This window comes from Halichoeres trimaculatus, unplaced genomic scaffold (assembly GCF_033239565.1).
Source record: "Halichoeres trimaculatus isolate MK-OKI-2021-1 unplaced genomic scaffold, fHalTri1.1 fHalTri1_scaffold_17, whole genome shotgun sequence".
NCBI lineage: Eukaryota > Metazoa > Chordata > Actinopteri > Labriformes > Labridae > Halichoeres > Halichoeres trimaculatus.
In genome coordinates, this window is record NW_027437195.1 from 19955232 (window position 1) to 19972295 (window position 17064).

The following is a 17064-nucleotide window of genomic DNA, read 5'->3' on the forward strand; positions in this document are numbered from 1 at the left end:
AGATTTTTTCCTTTATATTTATATTGCAGTAATATATCTTTTTTATTTAACAACTAGGGATGTCCCGATCACGTTGATTTGCTCCCAATCCGATTTTTTTATTTTGAGTATCTGCCGATCCCAATATTTCCTGATCTGATCTTTCCACAATGCATTAGGAAAAAAGAAAAGGAAAAAAAGTTGTCCTTTGAGCTTTTTCAATTTTATTTAAATGAAGGTATTCTTCTATACAACATGGATATAGACTTTTTTTCTTCACTTAGTGCAGCATTGGATCAACAAAATAAAAATATAGCTTCTCAGTGGTGCACCACAAGATAACCTTGTATGTGTGTGACAACAAGGTTGCAATTTCTTGTTTGCAATTTCATTGTACTTGTTATAATGACAAATAAAGTTCTATTCTAAAATAAATAATGATGTGCTATTATACACATTTTAATTAAAAACAAGAACTAAAGCCCCAGGCTTTTTCCGATTCCCCTTCCCTGAACGTTAAACAATTACGTGATCAGCCCCGATTCTTATCAAGTGATCGGATCAGGACATCCCTAATAACAACATGAATAAAAATAAAAATCAACTATAACTTTATGACCTATCATACCAAATCTGTCTAGACAAAGACACTTTTACACACTGCAAGTATAAAACTTAACCATAAAATTTTGCTACCCATCAATACAACCCTTATATCCCAAACATAAATGAAATGTATAGACTTATGTCCAGACTAACTAAATAAATTGCTGAAAAGTACAACCCCCCCATAAAATAGAGAATTTAACACATATTTTTTTCCTAAATACAGAAATTTCGTCATTGAATTCAGGGTATTCAACGTTGGAAGTGATGCAAACACCTGCGGGCTGTATTATAATGTTTTTGTTGTTTACACTTTTATACTGGATTATTGCAAACACATTAGAGGAAGGAAGCAGTGCTCTTGAACATGCTGAAAACTCCTTATGAAAGTGTAACCCCCCAGCTTTTATATGCAAAAAGAATCTGATTTTAAATCTACCACCAATTCAAAGTGAGTATGTTAATGCAGTGCCAGTGCTACACTGGGCTCTAAAGGGTCAAAAATCTTTTGGTCTTTCAATTACACAAAAATTCAGTCCCATAAATGTATGTACAGTGAGTCTTTTGTTTTAGTTTTTACAACTTAATACATAAAATTACTTTGTCAGGAATTACGAGAAAAGAAAAAGCTGTTATTGCGCAAAGACAAGGAACATGAAGGTAAAGTCATAGAGAAAGGAGAGGAAATAACCACGGCCGGTAAAACAACAACAACAACAAGGTTATGTGAGGGACAGTGGGCCTATAAAAAGAAGCCTACTGTCTAGATTATCTATAAGGAACCACTTATCACAAGCGGCCAGCCCCACACAGTGACTGATGGGCCTCCACAGACCATGAGTACCAGCACATTATCTGGTGCACACAGAGCTGCTCTTTAAACACAAAGGCAGAAATATGAAGCATTGTTTCCTCGGCTGTCATTCGGTACAAAATATTCTATTTATTCTCTTTCTGAAATGGAAGTAGCGTGTACGGTTTTTGTGCACAATCGTACGCAAGACAATGCTGACCGACGAGTAAATCAAAGCCAGGATCAATTAGTCTAAATTTGTAGCGTATAAAGAGGCACTGAAGTAGTATCTTCTTAAAGTAAAAGAACATCTCAGAAAATAAAGCCACGAGGAAATGAGTAATTTTATCCTCTATAAAAGTGCATGTAATGAAATGGTATGTCTAGCACAATTATATGTGTTCCTCATCTTTTCATACAAGACCCTCATTCTGATGCAGGTCCTCAGGACAAAATTCTGTAGCTGCATTGGTTGGTATGTGCGGATTCAAAAAAGCAAAGAATATATTCAATTCTTTTTGCTTCAGTGCTCTCCTGAGGCCCTGGAAACAGGACTAAAGGAATCATTGATGACTCCTGGCCTCCTTCATCCCCCTGCTTACAAAGAGGTTAAGACGCAGCTAAGCCTTTTAGCTGGTCAGTGTTCAAGCAGCTGTGGAGGTGCATGAAAAAAAATACTTATGACGGCCTTAAGAATCAAAGGTCCTTGAAAGCATTATGTTTTGTGCTGCTTCTGCTTAAACTGTAGTGTTTATGTTTGATTTAGCAAAATAAAAGAACACAACTTAAGTATGATGATGGACATATAATCGTTTCCCTTCTCTGTAACTTTCTGTAAGATATCCAGAATCAAAATTCTAAGTGATGCAAAGTTATTACCTCCTTCTTTTTCCAAGACCTTTTTGTGTTTAATTTGAAAGGATACAACAGCCAGTTCTGGTTGCAAGAAAGACTTTGAATGTCTCTTTAGGGTTACATAGCAATTACAAGTCTCCATAAAGATTGGATTTAACAAAGAGCTGCTTCAATCTGTGCCCCCTTTTCCCAGTGCTTTTGACAGATGTTGCTAGCTTCTTCCTGGAATCAAACCCAAAAGGTCACAGTGGAGGAAAAAAAAAAACAGCAGAGGAGGAAAAAAAGGCAGCACGACCAAGAAAATGGGGTAAATGAGGAAAAAATGTGCTTCCATGTAAGTCTGACAACATACATCGTGAAAGCTGACAAAAAATGTACGTTAATCTTTTAAAAAGTTCCATGGTGAAACAGGAATTCATTGAGACGACATGCTCGCACCTCGTTTGACTGGAGGCTCTCCTCTCCATCTCACAGTGTCACATGCAAACAGAAAGACAGGAGGAGGGATACGCATCGCTGGGGTGCCGCTTTTTTGTCCCGCTCCTCGTTTATGCGCACAGCGGCTGTGTCAAAGCGGCTCTCACACTCAATGGTAAATGACAAATTTGGATAATGCCCACATACAACCCTACAAAAATAAATAGGAGACATGGAGGCTTAACCGGAGCTAAATCCTGAGGCTGCTGAAGACCTGAGAGTGCGGATTACACCCCAGACGCCTTAAACAATGCACCCAAATGTGCATCCTTAAAAGCATGAAAATCCTTGAAGCATCGAAGACGACTTGTCATTTGCCATTAATATTCCAAGTTGCTCGTGCTTTGGGGGCCTGCATTGCACTCCTGTGTGCTGATGTGCCCTAAAACAAACACTTGCAAAGCCCTGAAGGCACCACTATTGTGGATAGCTGTTTTTTCTAGCTATGGAACATTCTGCAAGAGGATGTCATAACAAAGGAAACAATAAAAGAGGCCACGTTCCTGCACTGCATGGGGTATCCATGACTATAAATAGGAGGAAGGCGATGTCAGAGGCGCTTATGCTTTAGCAGGAAAGCTGTTTTTTCCCCTTTTAAGAAATAAACAGAGGAAATTCAGGTGATTTATTATTTTCCTAACAGATTAAGTTCTTAAAACTCTACACCTGTACAACACTGCAAACCAGAAGCCACTCACTCAACAAGTAAGCAAGTAGCTATTCACATATTGGGTCACTAGAACAATGCAGATACTCTTTTTTTGGTCCCCCTATTTTGTTGTGCACATCTCTGACAGGAAGCTGGGTAAAGTCTGGCAGGGCACAGGTCTTTGAGGTGTCACACTGTCACCCCAGAAGCGTTGGTACCTGTCCTCAGGGATGGCCCTGTAATGTCCAGCCTCATTGGATCATCAGCAGCCACGACCTGTGGGCGCCCTCTCTCAGGTGACATCCCCTATCTGCTCTGGCTCCATGACGGCCCTGCTGCTGCTGCTGCAGCTCATATTACCCAACGGGACACTCAGTGCACTGCACACACAAGCATTTCTTAAACGCCTGTCCTCTTATTTAACCAGTGCAAAGACAACCTATATGCACATCTAAGGAGCTGGATGTAGCACTGAACTTCTTCTAGATAAAGGTATAAGTGGCTAAATCAAGGCCGTCCACAATCTACCATGTCACTATGCCACACTAATTAAGGATTCCTGTCGTCTCCGCTGTGGAAAGTTCAACAAAAATGATGGACATGTCCATTAAAAAGTACAGCAATGTGCAATATCTTGAATTAGGAAATTAATTTCATGTCATAAATGGATTGACGGCTCTGAAAATATAACAGAATTAGAATGCGATTTCAGCTGTAAACTCCACAGCATATTGTTTCAGACATAATTGGAAAAAGTTCACCAAGGCCTCAAGATGTCAGGACTACAGCTGTGTCAACTCAAATAAAACCTCACATAAATCTGATTTTTGGATGTCTTAGTGTAAGCCAACATGTCAGTGAGCTGATAAGTGATCATGTTGGAGGAAGAGTTTGTTCAGTCTGAGAATTATGACTTTCTTATATTTTTTTATGAATTACAACAAAGGACTCGCACTAATCTTGTTAGTGCAAAATTAATTGAAATAAAGCACAATCAGCACTTTTATGTCATGAGAAAATTCTGTTTCTTTCATGTTTACTTGATGAAAACAAAAGACATGTATGCAAGGGGTCAAGCCAAATGATGTATAATAGCAAACCCAAAAGTCTTAACCCCCATTTCATACGAGGGAGAAATGAGGCATACTGTCCTATTATATTGCCATAAATCATTTTTCGTGGACGGCTGACAGCTTTTTATCAGATCTAACCTTTTCAAGCCTCCATTAAGAGAGCTAACATTTTCAACTCTGACACATTTCGCAGTTTACGAATCTCACAGCTGATTTGCTTCGGGAGGGGGCACGCTGGGATCCATGTTCATTTCCACATAGGCTGTGAATTGTGTTGAGTTGTGCTGGACTGGGGGAGGGAAACCAGGGGACGGGGGTCATTTTCAATTTTAATCTGCTCTATTGTATGACAAAGCAGGTCTGAAGCTTGAAATCTGTGTTTTCAGTCAGTATGTTCTGTTTATGCTATGTATTCATGCATGGGAGGAAATAATAAGCCACACAGATACTTCATAATTTACCAACGATGTGTGAATCATGTTGGAGAGGGAATGCAGAGTTTAGACTGGACAAAAACACAACCAAAAAGCAGTTCATCAAGTTTTTTTTTTTTTTTCAAGCCAGTGTTTCCCAAAGTTGGGCTCTATAATGCCTTAAACTCAAAAACTATTTACAAAAACATATTTTATCCATTATTGTAAAAACCTTACCAAAAATAGGGGGATGTATAACAACAAAAACAGAAAATATCTGATCTATTTTCCAGATTATTTTGTTGCTACAAGATCCACAAGATGACTTAGCCTGGATAACAATGGTATCAGTGGCAGCAGATGAAGTTAGCAAAAACCAAGAGACAACATCACCGTTTAGAAAAATGAGGCCTTTGCAGAAGTGCTAAAAGTTGTTGTTCATTGAGAATCCGCATTAGGCCGGCTGCAAAAAATTAGAAACAAAAAACACATATCAAAGTAGCCGTGTCCGCAAATGTATCGGGACCAGATGGGTGACATTGCGGAGACTATGTCCATATATTATATGGTCTATGGGAAAAACAGTAATACGACCCCATAGGTTGTCTAATTTTCTACCAATCTGCTAAATTAAATATATTTTGTGTACTGTTTTGTTCATTTTATCTGTTTTTTTGATAGGCCTTTCATCATTTTTCCCACAGCAGGGGGTCACTTGTCTCTGGCACCGCTTTCTCTGGGGGTAGTGGCTGAAAAGTTTGGTAAGCCCTTTTTTTTTTTATCAATTTAAGTTTCATTATTCTGATCTGTAAGGGCATCTCATAAGACAACAAGGATGTACCATTACACGAAAAATCCTTCGTCCATCAACCAAGTACCAACCATTCTCTGTCTTTTGCACTCCACTATAAGTACAGCCCATCGACTGTATATAGAGTGGACAGCGTGGTTTGCCATATACCACTGTACTGTTTTAAAGCCAAAATTCCCCCATCACAGGCCCAGCCATTGGCAGCAGTCGTGCAGCCAGAGTCTGCGCAGTAGAGACTGTGAGGGATTCTGGGAGAATCTGAATGGAGCAGGGTGACAAAAATAATATATTTTTTTTCTTTCAAGAGTCTTATCACTTCTTGACTCTACCCTCGACATATTTCACAATCCCCGAAAAAAATACACAAGAACAGCAGCTGTCAATCATCGTTAAACATGACGTAAGATCTTGTTTTTAACCTTGTATAACTAATGAAAATGAAACTTGGTATCTTCAAATCACCACAACAATTGGACGAGAGAAACATTTCTACGAAGTGTATTAATTTTTTAAAGTTCAACCACAGCCCATCTGGAATGACTGGAGGGCCAGATTTTTTGACCTATACAGCAGCCAGTCACCAGGGGGAGCAGTTTTCGTGATGACCTCACTTCGAGCCGAGCGAGATGACTTCCATTTTTTGTACAGTCCATGGTACAGCCTATACAAAAGACTTCAAATGTTGACAATCTAAAGTCAACCTTAGTACTAATGGCAAAATCTGCCATAAGTTGTAGCTAACCACTGTATGGTCATTAAACAGCTGTAGAGTGGTTCAACTCTCTCAAATAAAAAAGAAGAACTTTAGTGGCTTCTCAGGGAGTTATAGGAAGAACTTTGCCAACCATAATTGATTTAAGCACACCATAATCAAGGAGGGGCAGTTAAGGTGGCACCACACGAGGATCCATATTTCATTACATGCTGTGTTTAATCTTACCCACTTCTCCTAAAACACACAAGAGGCTCATTATGTGTTTAATATTCACCAGCAGGTGAATAATTTTTATGCAACTCTGATAGTTGGGCGAGATGGATAACTCAATTATGTGAACATCCGTCAGAGCAGAGGGCTCGCTGCCTCTGGAACGCCACCAGCTAAGATTGATGGCTGGAAGACACCAATAGCTGCTGCTTCACCATCTCATCCGGGCACTGGGCCTGAACACGCCGTTTGATTCTGCACAAGACCGTTTTTCTCCCCATTTTTTTCCTCCCTTCTCTCTTTTTTTCTTGGGAGCGTCGTAGGTGAAGCGTCATTACCCCTCACTCCACTGAAGAGGGGTTCATTATGGGGTTAGTGTGTTGGCAAGACTATTGTTTGGATGATAAATGCAGTTGGTGAGGGCTTTGGAGAGAAAATTAGTTATGTTTTTTCTTGCCGTCTACAAAAAACATGTCCCCATAGCTCACTCTGAAATGCCTGAGGGCAAACCGAGAACAATTAACACAAGCAATGGGTGAAGCAGCTCAGTTAAAGCAAAGAGGGAATTCATGAAAAATAAGCAAATCAGTGGAAATGTCAATCAGGGCGATGAAGTAATTACAACCACTGCTGTGAGATTCCAAGGGCGGTCAGAGAGAAACCCAAAGGTTTGGACTCGAGCGCCGAAATGTGAGTTTGAGGAATGAAGGAATGGACAAACATCCTGAAAATCAGCGCTTTAGGGCTCGACTCAGGACTCGACTCCACCTAATGAGAAGTGAAAGCTGAGTGATGTCACCCCATCAGTCTGTTGTCCCCCCGTTCTCTGTTAGTTTATGTTTTTGTGACTATAAAGTGCTGACCCCAGAATCACTCTCTTCATTTAACAGTTACACACAATCACGCTTGTACGCTCATACCTCAGATGCTTCAAAGAAAGGTGAGGTGCATTCTCAAATGTCAGCAGTAAATGTCAATTAAAAATTACAGTGTGCTGGAAAAGGTAGCATCTGAAGGGACTGACATTTTGTCTTTTTTTTTTGACACTACAATATTTATCTGACCGGGCTGCTGGCTGACATGACGGGATCTGCTTTGTCAGTTCCTTAATACACTCGGACAAGGCCGCCCTTAGTGAATATCAATGAAAGACGGCCGTGGGGAGATATGTAAAGCTCAATCTAACCCCCTCTGTCCACTCAGCCTGTTAGTATTCTGATATTCTGACCTACTGTAAACTAATGCCACGAGTACCAAAGAGGAAGACTAATGCTGCTTCCTTCAATCCAAATGAAGAAAGAGCATTGACTAACAGAGTGAAATATTTATGGAGACATCTGATCTTCATGTCCTGCTGCCTGTGGTGAAAGAGAAATGAGCTCTTTCGAAATTATTTCAACTCTGACTGACTGAGACAGCAATCATTTAAGTGCTTCCTCATTAAACATAGTCTAGGAATGTTCTGGAGCTTTAGCAAAGCTTTTTATTGTCTCTAAGAACATTAAATGAGGCCTTTCAAAAATGGTAACCATCAAAGATCGGCCTTTTATACTGAATGACAGCACTTTCTTCTAGAGGCAGGCCCTTTCCAAATAAAACTGTTACTCTGAGAAAATAAAACACACCATTGATTACGACCCTGACCTCATCTCCTGCATTTTAACAGCTCAATGATATTGAAAGAGTCATTTTCCTTGGAAATCAAATGATTGTTCTGCCAGCAGTTTCTGAGTGAAATCAGGAGGTCAGTCGTCTATTAGCAGAGGTAACACTAACTGAATGTGAAACCATTATATTTTGTCATTTAGTGAAAAACAATCTGTCTCTTTTTATTATTCTGAACTTTGCAGAAGTCATTGCCCAAAATACAAACTCATTTGACATGAAACTCAGAGTTGGAGGTTGGAGAAATAAGAAATAATGGAAATTAGTTTTTAAGTTATGACCTTAAAATCGTGATGAAAATAAATATTGTTAGCACAAACAAAATAATACACACAAAAAAAATTATTTCTGTAAAGCAGAAACTACATCCTGATCTGGTACCATACATGCACCCAGATGACAAAAATCAAGGAGGCAAAGAGGGGGGTCTGGCAGTGCCTGGGGGTCTGAAACCTCCTGGCGCTCCGGCATCATGTCACAACACGTCAGCTGGCCGTCACGGCTGAAGAGGGCCGAGGCCAGAGCGAGGCGGAGGTGGAGGAGGCAGTGTGGGCGACTGTTCAAATTGGTGGCTGGAAACTCTTGCCAAGGGAAGCAGGGATGTAAAGACCATGTGTGAGAGACCCCCTGCTTGTCTGTCTGTGTGAGCTGCAGCTCAAAAGTGGCCATGCCAAGTGACGGCAGTTTGAGTTAAGCTTATAGAGAGTGTATGGGCAGAATCCCCACCAACATTTCTGCTTTTAATACAGAAAGACTTCTGTGTCTATTGGAAGATCCATGTGACACTTTCAGTCTTCAGGCTTAGAGGTTGTTTTTTGTGCTATCAGACAGATAAAAACTAACAGTGGTAAGCTAACTAACACATAGACCAGGTCAGAACAGATTCATTCAATCTGGCATGACTGGCATGAAACTCTGAGTTGGAGGTGGTAAGAATAAGAAATAATGTAAATTAGTTTTAAGTTATGGCCTTAAAATCAGAATCAAAACAAAAGTATTGTTAAGCACAAACAAAATAGTATTTTATTTTTCAAAATATTGTTCTTAAATGTGTGCGTTTTAAACTTTATCACTCTTCTGGGACAAATGGTAGCTTAGAAGTTTTAGTGTGAATGTGAATTGCGCATTTATGAAATAGAAAAGGACCACAACTGTATCACAATCACCTGGTATACCCAAGGGGCAACATCAGGTTAGTAAAAATGAATGTTATGCAGAAGTTGCTGTTCATTGAGAATCCGCTTGAGGCTGACTGCAGAAAGACCAAAAGTCACGTACACACCCAGTCATGAAAATGGACTTTTACGGCATTAAAAAAGCATATTTACAGTCTGGTTCGAAAAACAGCTTTGGCCTGAAGCGCTGATTCTACTATCGGCATCCACTGTATGGTGAGTGAATTTTTTTTGTGACTCAGCAGTTTAGAAGTTTAGAAGCGGGCGCCCTGTAGCTGCTTGAAGAAAAACTCACAACGAGCGTCACATTGGCTGCGGTCTGGGGATTGGCGTCATTTCACGGTTTCAGAAACAGATGGGTGACGTCGCGGAGGCTATGTCCATGTTTAATACAGTTTACGGGTACAACAAATAAAATTCTTAAACTAATCATGACAAACTCTCATTCTTTTCCTATTATTTCTAGAATTTCAACTCACACCTCAGTTCTTTGAAGGGGTCAGACCAGGAGGCCTCATATTGGTTCTCATGCTAATCACCCAATCTTATCTGTCTTTCCAAAACAATATTAACTAGTAATGTACAGAAAATATTAACGCTCACAGGCAGATATTAGAGAATGGCAGGAGCGGATGTGGAAGTATTGTGATGTGTGGGTATAGTGAACTGTGGCACAGAGGAAGTAGTTGGACAAAGATATGATGAGATTTTGTAACTGATTAAATGCTGATAAATTGTGGTTTGTGGTCAAAAAGGAGAAGTTAACTATGTGCAAAGTTATTACAGGCTGATATTCAGGCTATGTAAACAAGAAAAAAGCGACAGTTAGGGAAGCAAAACTCACCTGTTCCAGTAGCTCCAGAACTGTTCGTTGAGATAAGTGCGGTGACTGTGGTCATCTCCAAATGACGCCTTGCTCTCGATCCAGTGTACAATGTGTCCTTCTACAGCTGTTTCAGGGAGCACACATCCACACATCCAACACACACATCCACACAGAAAAATCAGTGACAAAAAGGCCACGCTAGCACGATCCAGAAGGGACAAGTGACATTTTCTTTTTTTTTTCTCTGTCAGTCATTGTGAAAATCAAAGACGATCTGGCATTAAAATGACAAGGTTCTGACAACTGGACAATCGTGGCTTAAGTTGAAAGCCAGTCATTTCAGGGGAAATATTGACATTTGCAGTGTAAATACTAACCTATAGGAACCTCCAGGATGATATCAGGTGTTTTGTCATAGCCCATGGCTCTCAGCTGGTTTTCATCTACAGGAGACAAAGTGCAGAATTTTAACACCTGACTTTTGCTTTGCTGTTAGTTTTGCTCTCCCCTGAAGTTCTGCTACAGCGCGTAACCCAACAACCTTCACTAGTGACAGAGCTCTGAGTGTTAGCAAAGCAGAAATAACAGTCGAGGACAGTAAGCTCAGTAAAACTATTAACTCTGCCTGCCACGTATTCGCTGTCGTAGCACAAAACCTGTGAGAGCCCAGTTACAGAGCCGCTCTCCAGTTTGGCAGAGCTTTGTAAAATATACAGCAAAGGGACAAGGTTGGCATTATGGACTGTGTGAGCCTGACCCCTGCCTGCGCAGGCTGCAGCCATTGTCCTTGACTTCTGGTGCGCTTCGGCCATTATCCCTCCAACACCTGATTTCTCCATTAAATCTCAGGCTGACCAGGTCATTCAGTTCCAAGGGCCTGCCTCTTTGTCTCCAGCCAAGCTCAACTAATGGGGCATGGAAGGGAATTGAGGAGAGATGGAGGGTGGTGGTGTCAGTGCTGGAGAGGAGGACGCATCAGCCAAGGGGGGAGATGGAGAGCTGAGGGAGGTCAGTGAGGCTGCCAGAGGCCTGGAACAGAGGGGCATCGTGGGTGTGGTAATGTGCGCCTGAACAGGAGCCTCTATTCATACCTACTGGACTGTTGACATTGTCATGTGGCTCTTTTTTACATCACCTTTGATTAAAATTAATGGGCCATTGCCGCTGTTGGCTAGCTTATTTCCAATCCATTTATCAGATGGGGTGAGACGGCCTCTGTGGCTCTCATGTCGCCTGAACTCTGACAGCTTTAGAACAGCCCTCTGTACGGCACGGAGGAAAGGTCAGCACTCCAGGTCCAAATAAATGATATGGTCTTAATGGCAGAGGGAATGACTTTTATCCTTCATCACTCACCTAACCTAGGGGATGATGATGAGCTGGGGGTTGAGGGTTTGAAAATTTCTGTTTTACAATTTTTCACCTGGGCACTCTACCTTGATTTGATATTGTTAGAAGAAAACAATGTTGTTGGCAAGCAGAAGTTATATATCGTAACAGTTTTATCACTGCTTAAAAAATGAAAACAGTAGTTGCATACACAGATATATTACTGATACCAACATAATACTAGAGATCATTTCATTAGAAAATTAAGTAATTCATTCACATAAAGGTTTTTTTTTATTTTTATTTTTTTTACCTTAAATACCATATGAATCGTGCATTAACTTTCAAGGATATTTGAAAGCTGCTCCTATTTTTAGCAAATCAATACATGTTAACATCCACGGCTTCCGTCACATCCAAGTCTTTCTTTACAGAGCTTACATAAAAGCCACACAGTCGTGATCAGTCGGACTGAATAAATGCAAGGTCATGAGATGGCTTACCAAGAAATGAAAGGTTCCTCTCCTGCAGTTTATCACGAAGCAGCACCTCATGCTCTTGGCCAATAGCGCTGAGAATATAGTTAAGGTTTCCAACATACAGCAAGATATCATACATGTAGTGAAACTCCTTCTTTTTTAATGATAGAACAAGAAAAAAAAAACTTTACTGGTAAAACATGTTGTCATGAATGTGAAAAATTTTCAGTAGAAGCAGACAAGATGATGTAAGCTCAAATGTACACGTGTAACCTAATCTCGCCATTGCAATCTACTTTCCAGATTGTTCTGCCGTCTCACAGTGCAAAGTGAAAGCACTTTCTCGTTTTAGCAGAGTACAATCAGATTTTCCAGGTCAACTTTAATCTGCTTTTACAACAAATCTTGAAAGTGCATTACCTAAATGAAGAACATGAAACAAATGCCAACTTGGAGAAAATGCACAGAGCGTCTGGTCCTGCTGTTTCAGTCATTACCTTGAAAATCAAAGAAGTTGAATACTTTTAGAATAAATGCTTCTTTTTCTAAAATCTCTCCTCTACAAAACTCATCCTCCAAAAACAGATTGCAATTAATTCATAGGGGTGGTTATTATGAACTCTGACTATGAAACTGACTTCAAGTTGACTCAAACAAGAGGATGGTCAAAGAAAGTGAAGAGGAGGGGCTGTGAAGGAGGACAGGGTTGAGCGGTTGGAAACAGAAGGGCCCTGCCCCACTACGTGCATGACAGCTCAGACAAATACAATAAGATGCAGATGAACACATGTAGGCTCATTCAAATAAGTCCCCTCCCATAGGAAAGAGGAGGTCTGCTGCCCAGCTGTTTGACCCTTAAACAGGTCTTAACTTTTGTTTGCGGAAAAGCCCCTCCTTAACAAGTGAGGTAGAGAAAATAAGTGAAATAAATGAGCACGTGGAGTTAAACCAAATCCTGAGCTAATTTAATAAAATCATTGTGCAATTTAAATCAAAACTTCAGATTAGATTGGCATGCTAAGAGCTCTCCATGGTGCTGAACTGCATATTATTTATCACAGTTTTAAAAACCTCATTTTTAATAATAAATCTTTGATTAAGATTTTTTAACAGGCATAAAAATGACAAAGTGTAGAAAAAAGGACAGTTCAACCATAATAAGGCTTATGAGTGATTATTTTCTTCTGTCATAGAACATTTGGTATGATCTGCTGTTTGCACATCAAGATGCATTCAGATCAACCCACCCTCTCCCCCTCCTCTTCCCTCCATCACCTTCCAGCCCCCTTGTATTCGTGATGTTGGATATTCCAGGCAGGATGAAACACTTCCTCTGTGAAGCAGAACTTTTATGTCAGGTGAAGCCAGACACATCTCATCCCCTTCAATAGCTCCTCGTCAATTTCAGGCTTAAAATTTTATGGGATAGGATACTGTTTGATGCAGTCTACCAGCGGTCCATAACAGCAGTCATTTATTGTGCACTGAAAAGAGGGGGAAGAAATATTATGGCGTGTGGAAAAAGGGTGGGTTGGTGGGTGGGAAGGAAGCCCATACGAGGAGAGGAGCGAGGGAAACACAAGAGATGCTGGCAGATTGGCAGGCATGACCGCTTGGCTCTCACGTGACTTTATGACGGTGGTACAAAAACACTTAAAACTTATTCTACTGAGGAAGGAGATTTCTGACATGAAAAAGGGGTAATGGGATTTAAAACTGAAGAGCTACTCTTTGACATCACGCAACTAAATTATTTCTGTTTAGATTTAAAGCAGGAATACTTACCTGGTAGATGTTTTGAGCCAAAATTTGATCTGGAATTAGCGCTGGCTCCTTTAGCATGCTGTTGAGGACTGGTTTAGAGGCTGAGAATAAGACAAACAAATGCATAATCAATTAAATACTGGGATGCAAATCATATTAGACTTCTTTGTCTTATGATAAGTGTGATTACAAATCATGATCACTGCATCAAATTGAGAGCAAAAGATGAAAACAGACAAAAGACAAAGATGACAAGGCATGGTAATTCACCACACCTCTGTTAGTGCAGTATTTCCACATGAATCCATTAGACGGCCATTTGGTGTCTACACAGATTTTCTATAGATAAATGTTTCAGTCCACAGCACAGGAACCCCATGCAGTTTATCTATGTTATGAACGCAGACTATTCTGCATCTCTCATCCCCATTCTGGCTCTACCAACATTATAAATCAGGTAAAAGGAAAAGCCGGCCGGGATTGATTCGCCGCTACTGCAACAGCAACAGCAACAAAATTCCTTAAATCATTTCTTAAAAAGATTTGGATTCAATGGATTGTATCATTGTGTGACGAAATGGTCGAGGCACGCCATTTTAGTGATACATGGCGCTGACAAACTCGCAGCATTGCAGGCAGTACAAAGGAATGTTTCTATTCACATTTCAGGCATGGATGGTGAATGGAGCAACAGAGACACACGGGCTCATCTGGAACAAGTATGACTTAAAATTAACACATCTTAGTTTGAAATGTATCAGGATGATAGTCTTAAAACCCTAAAACAATTAATTAAACAAGACTTGTGTGTATTAAGAAAATACGAGCTCATTAAGCGTTTGCTAAATGTATTTCCTCAACAGAACAGCTCCAGAACATTTTCGTCTTCTCCTTCTCTCTGCACCTTTACAGTTCCTCCTGAGGAATTACTCCTTGACAAAACTATCACAGAGAGGACTAACAGCGCTGTGATCCCTCATCTACCTTATGATGAAATAAAGAGGGAGGAGGGCGGAGAAGAACAAAGCCCATTCAGCACTCCCTCTCCTTTGCTCTCCTCCTTTTCTCCCTCTTTTGTCTCCATCTTTCTTTCCCCTCCATCCTCTCTGTTCCACTCTCTCCCAGCCACAGTGCACTCCCCCAGCTCTCAGCCCTCGCCATAACCTCACACTCCGTGTTAGAGCTGCAAGGCACGGGGCTGTGCTTTATTTCTTTGCTCATTTTTCTCAGAGATTGGTACCTTCACACACACGCAGATCCATACCGTGCTCCTGTGCAGAGCAGTGCGGGTGGCGGTGGTGAAGAAAGAGGGTTATATTTTCCCCTTGAGTTAGGACACCTCATGACAAATGATAATGGATAATCAATAAAGCGGGAAATATGAGGCAGCAAACTTTATGAAGCCCGGAGACATATTACTCCCCAACAACACTGGTTTCCCTTAACAAAGTCACTACTCGACTGTGCCTAATAATCTGAAGGAAAATCAAAGGACCCGCAACCACATCAGCAATATTGGCAACTTATTCCACTTTAATGGCATTTTGATTGATTTTTTTCCCTCTTCCTAATGGTCGTTTTATAGATTTGACGCTGCTTCTGCAAAACAGTAGTGTGTTATAAACCTCCCTGAAGGCAAACAGCAGCCATTAAAGCTCTTGTCTTACTAGCACTCATAATTGGAGGTTGACCACCACCACATTTTGGTCTCTCACATAACACACGCACACACACATTCAGGACTCTTTCTCCTTGTCTCCCCAGACCTTTGATGTGTTTTTTTTTTTTTTGGGTGGATGGCCATAATAAGTGATAGGATCCCTTTCTGCTGCTTCTTTTTGAGCGATGGGGTTAAAAATAGCCATAAAGAGGTGACCTTGGCGCTGACATTGTGGAATTTCAGCCAAGCATTGACCTGATGAAAATGGAAGGCCGGGCTGCTAATAAATCAGGATGCTTTTAAAATGAGTTTACCCTAATGCTCATTCATCACAGGCTGTAATGCCATTTGCAGGCCCGGGATTCGCCGCTGTGCACAAACACAGCAGTAAATAACAACAGGGCCCTTGCATCCCTCGCATGGTTGCAGCCTCCAACATCAGCATACATTTATTAAAGACGCCCCCGCCTTGCACGGCAGCACTCCTCTGTGACACCCTGAGCTCCTCTCTGCAACACACACACACACACCATGCTTTAAAAAAACACACACTGGAGAGCACACACGGGCGCACACATAAAACACATACAGGGAAAATAAAAAGCATAATCTGAGGAACACCAGACACAGGGAACAAAGCCCTGCAGCGCGACTTTGCACCTTGTAAACATTCGCCAAATTTACTGTAATTGTCGCATGTTGGTATAAATTCTGACTAAGGCGCTGTATCACACCGTCAAACATCAGAACAGAAAGAACAGAGAGGAGAAGAAAAGATGTGAAATGCGACGCCTCCGTTGGGGTTCGCTAAAGAAAACAAGCAGTGTAAACAAATCACAAGCCTGTTTCTGAATGCAACCCCAAAAGAAGATAAACCAGACACAGCGAGGTAACAGCAACATAACCTTGGCTTTAGTTCTTATTGCTTACTTCTGTCATTTTGCAACCACTCTTCCTTCCACTAGGGTGAAAAAGTCATTATCTCACACTGAAAAAAATGTTGAGAAACCTCATTAGATAGCAGCATTTGTTGAGGGAGGACCGTAATAAACAATAACGGATGACGATTGTTATTGCGCCTGACACTGATGAGCTCCTCTGCAAGTTTGTTTATTAATTAAAAAACCCCACTTCTTTCCCACGTCGGGGGGGGCGCTTACCCATTTCCTCTGTATGCCTACAACACCCCCCTTGCATCCCACACTCCCCATGCACAAGCCATTGAGCTGTGGAGGGGCACTCGTTCATCAAACTTCATGGAGCAAGGGAGAGACAGGTCCTGATAATGTGCACCGCTAAAGCTGATTTTCCATGATGAATCTCGGAGCATATAAATTGGCTAATATCTGAAAACATTTACAGATACTAGAGGAATTGACTACTTGTGGGACATGATGGATGAGGCTCCGCCACGCTGGCCGACAGCTCTGCAAATCTCTGCGGCTGCCTAAAGCCCTCATTTGATTTTCCAATTTACTCCTTTTAAATTTATCCTCCTGTATTGAAAAAAAAACAGAAGATGGGAAAGGGAGAGAGAATAGGAGAGTAAAGGGAGAGGAGAGGAGAGGAGAGGAGAGGAGAGGAG

General features: G+C 41.0%; 1 protein-coding gene across 1 annotated transcript in view; it reads right to left on the reverse strand.

The window, feature by feature from the left end:
* cdin1 (CDAN1 interacting nuclease 1) overlaps positions 1-17064 on the reverse strand; it is a 59142-nt gene that overhangs the window by 20432 nt on the left and 21646 nt on the right. The window contains exons 7-11 of the mRNA XM_074692055.1: positions 13841-13920; positions 13490-13539; positions 12080-12147; positions 10625-10690; positions 10266-10371 (exon numbers count right to left, since the gene is read on the reverse strand). Of these exons, the coding sequence (XP_074548156.1) occupies positions 10266-10371; positions 10625-10690; positions 12080-12147; positions 13490-13539; positions 13841-13920 (370 nt within the window). The remainder of the gene's footprint in view (positions 1-10265; positions 10372-10624; positions 10691-12079; positions 12148-13489; positions 13540-13840; positions 13921-17064) is intronic.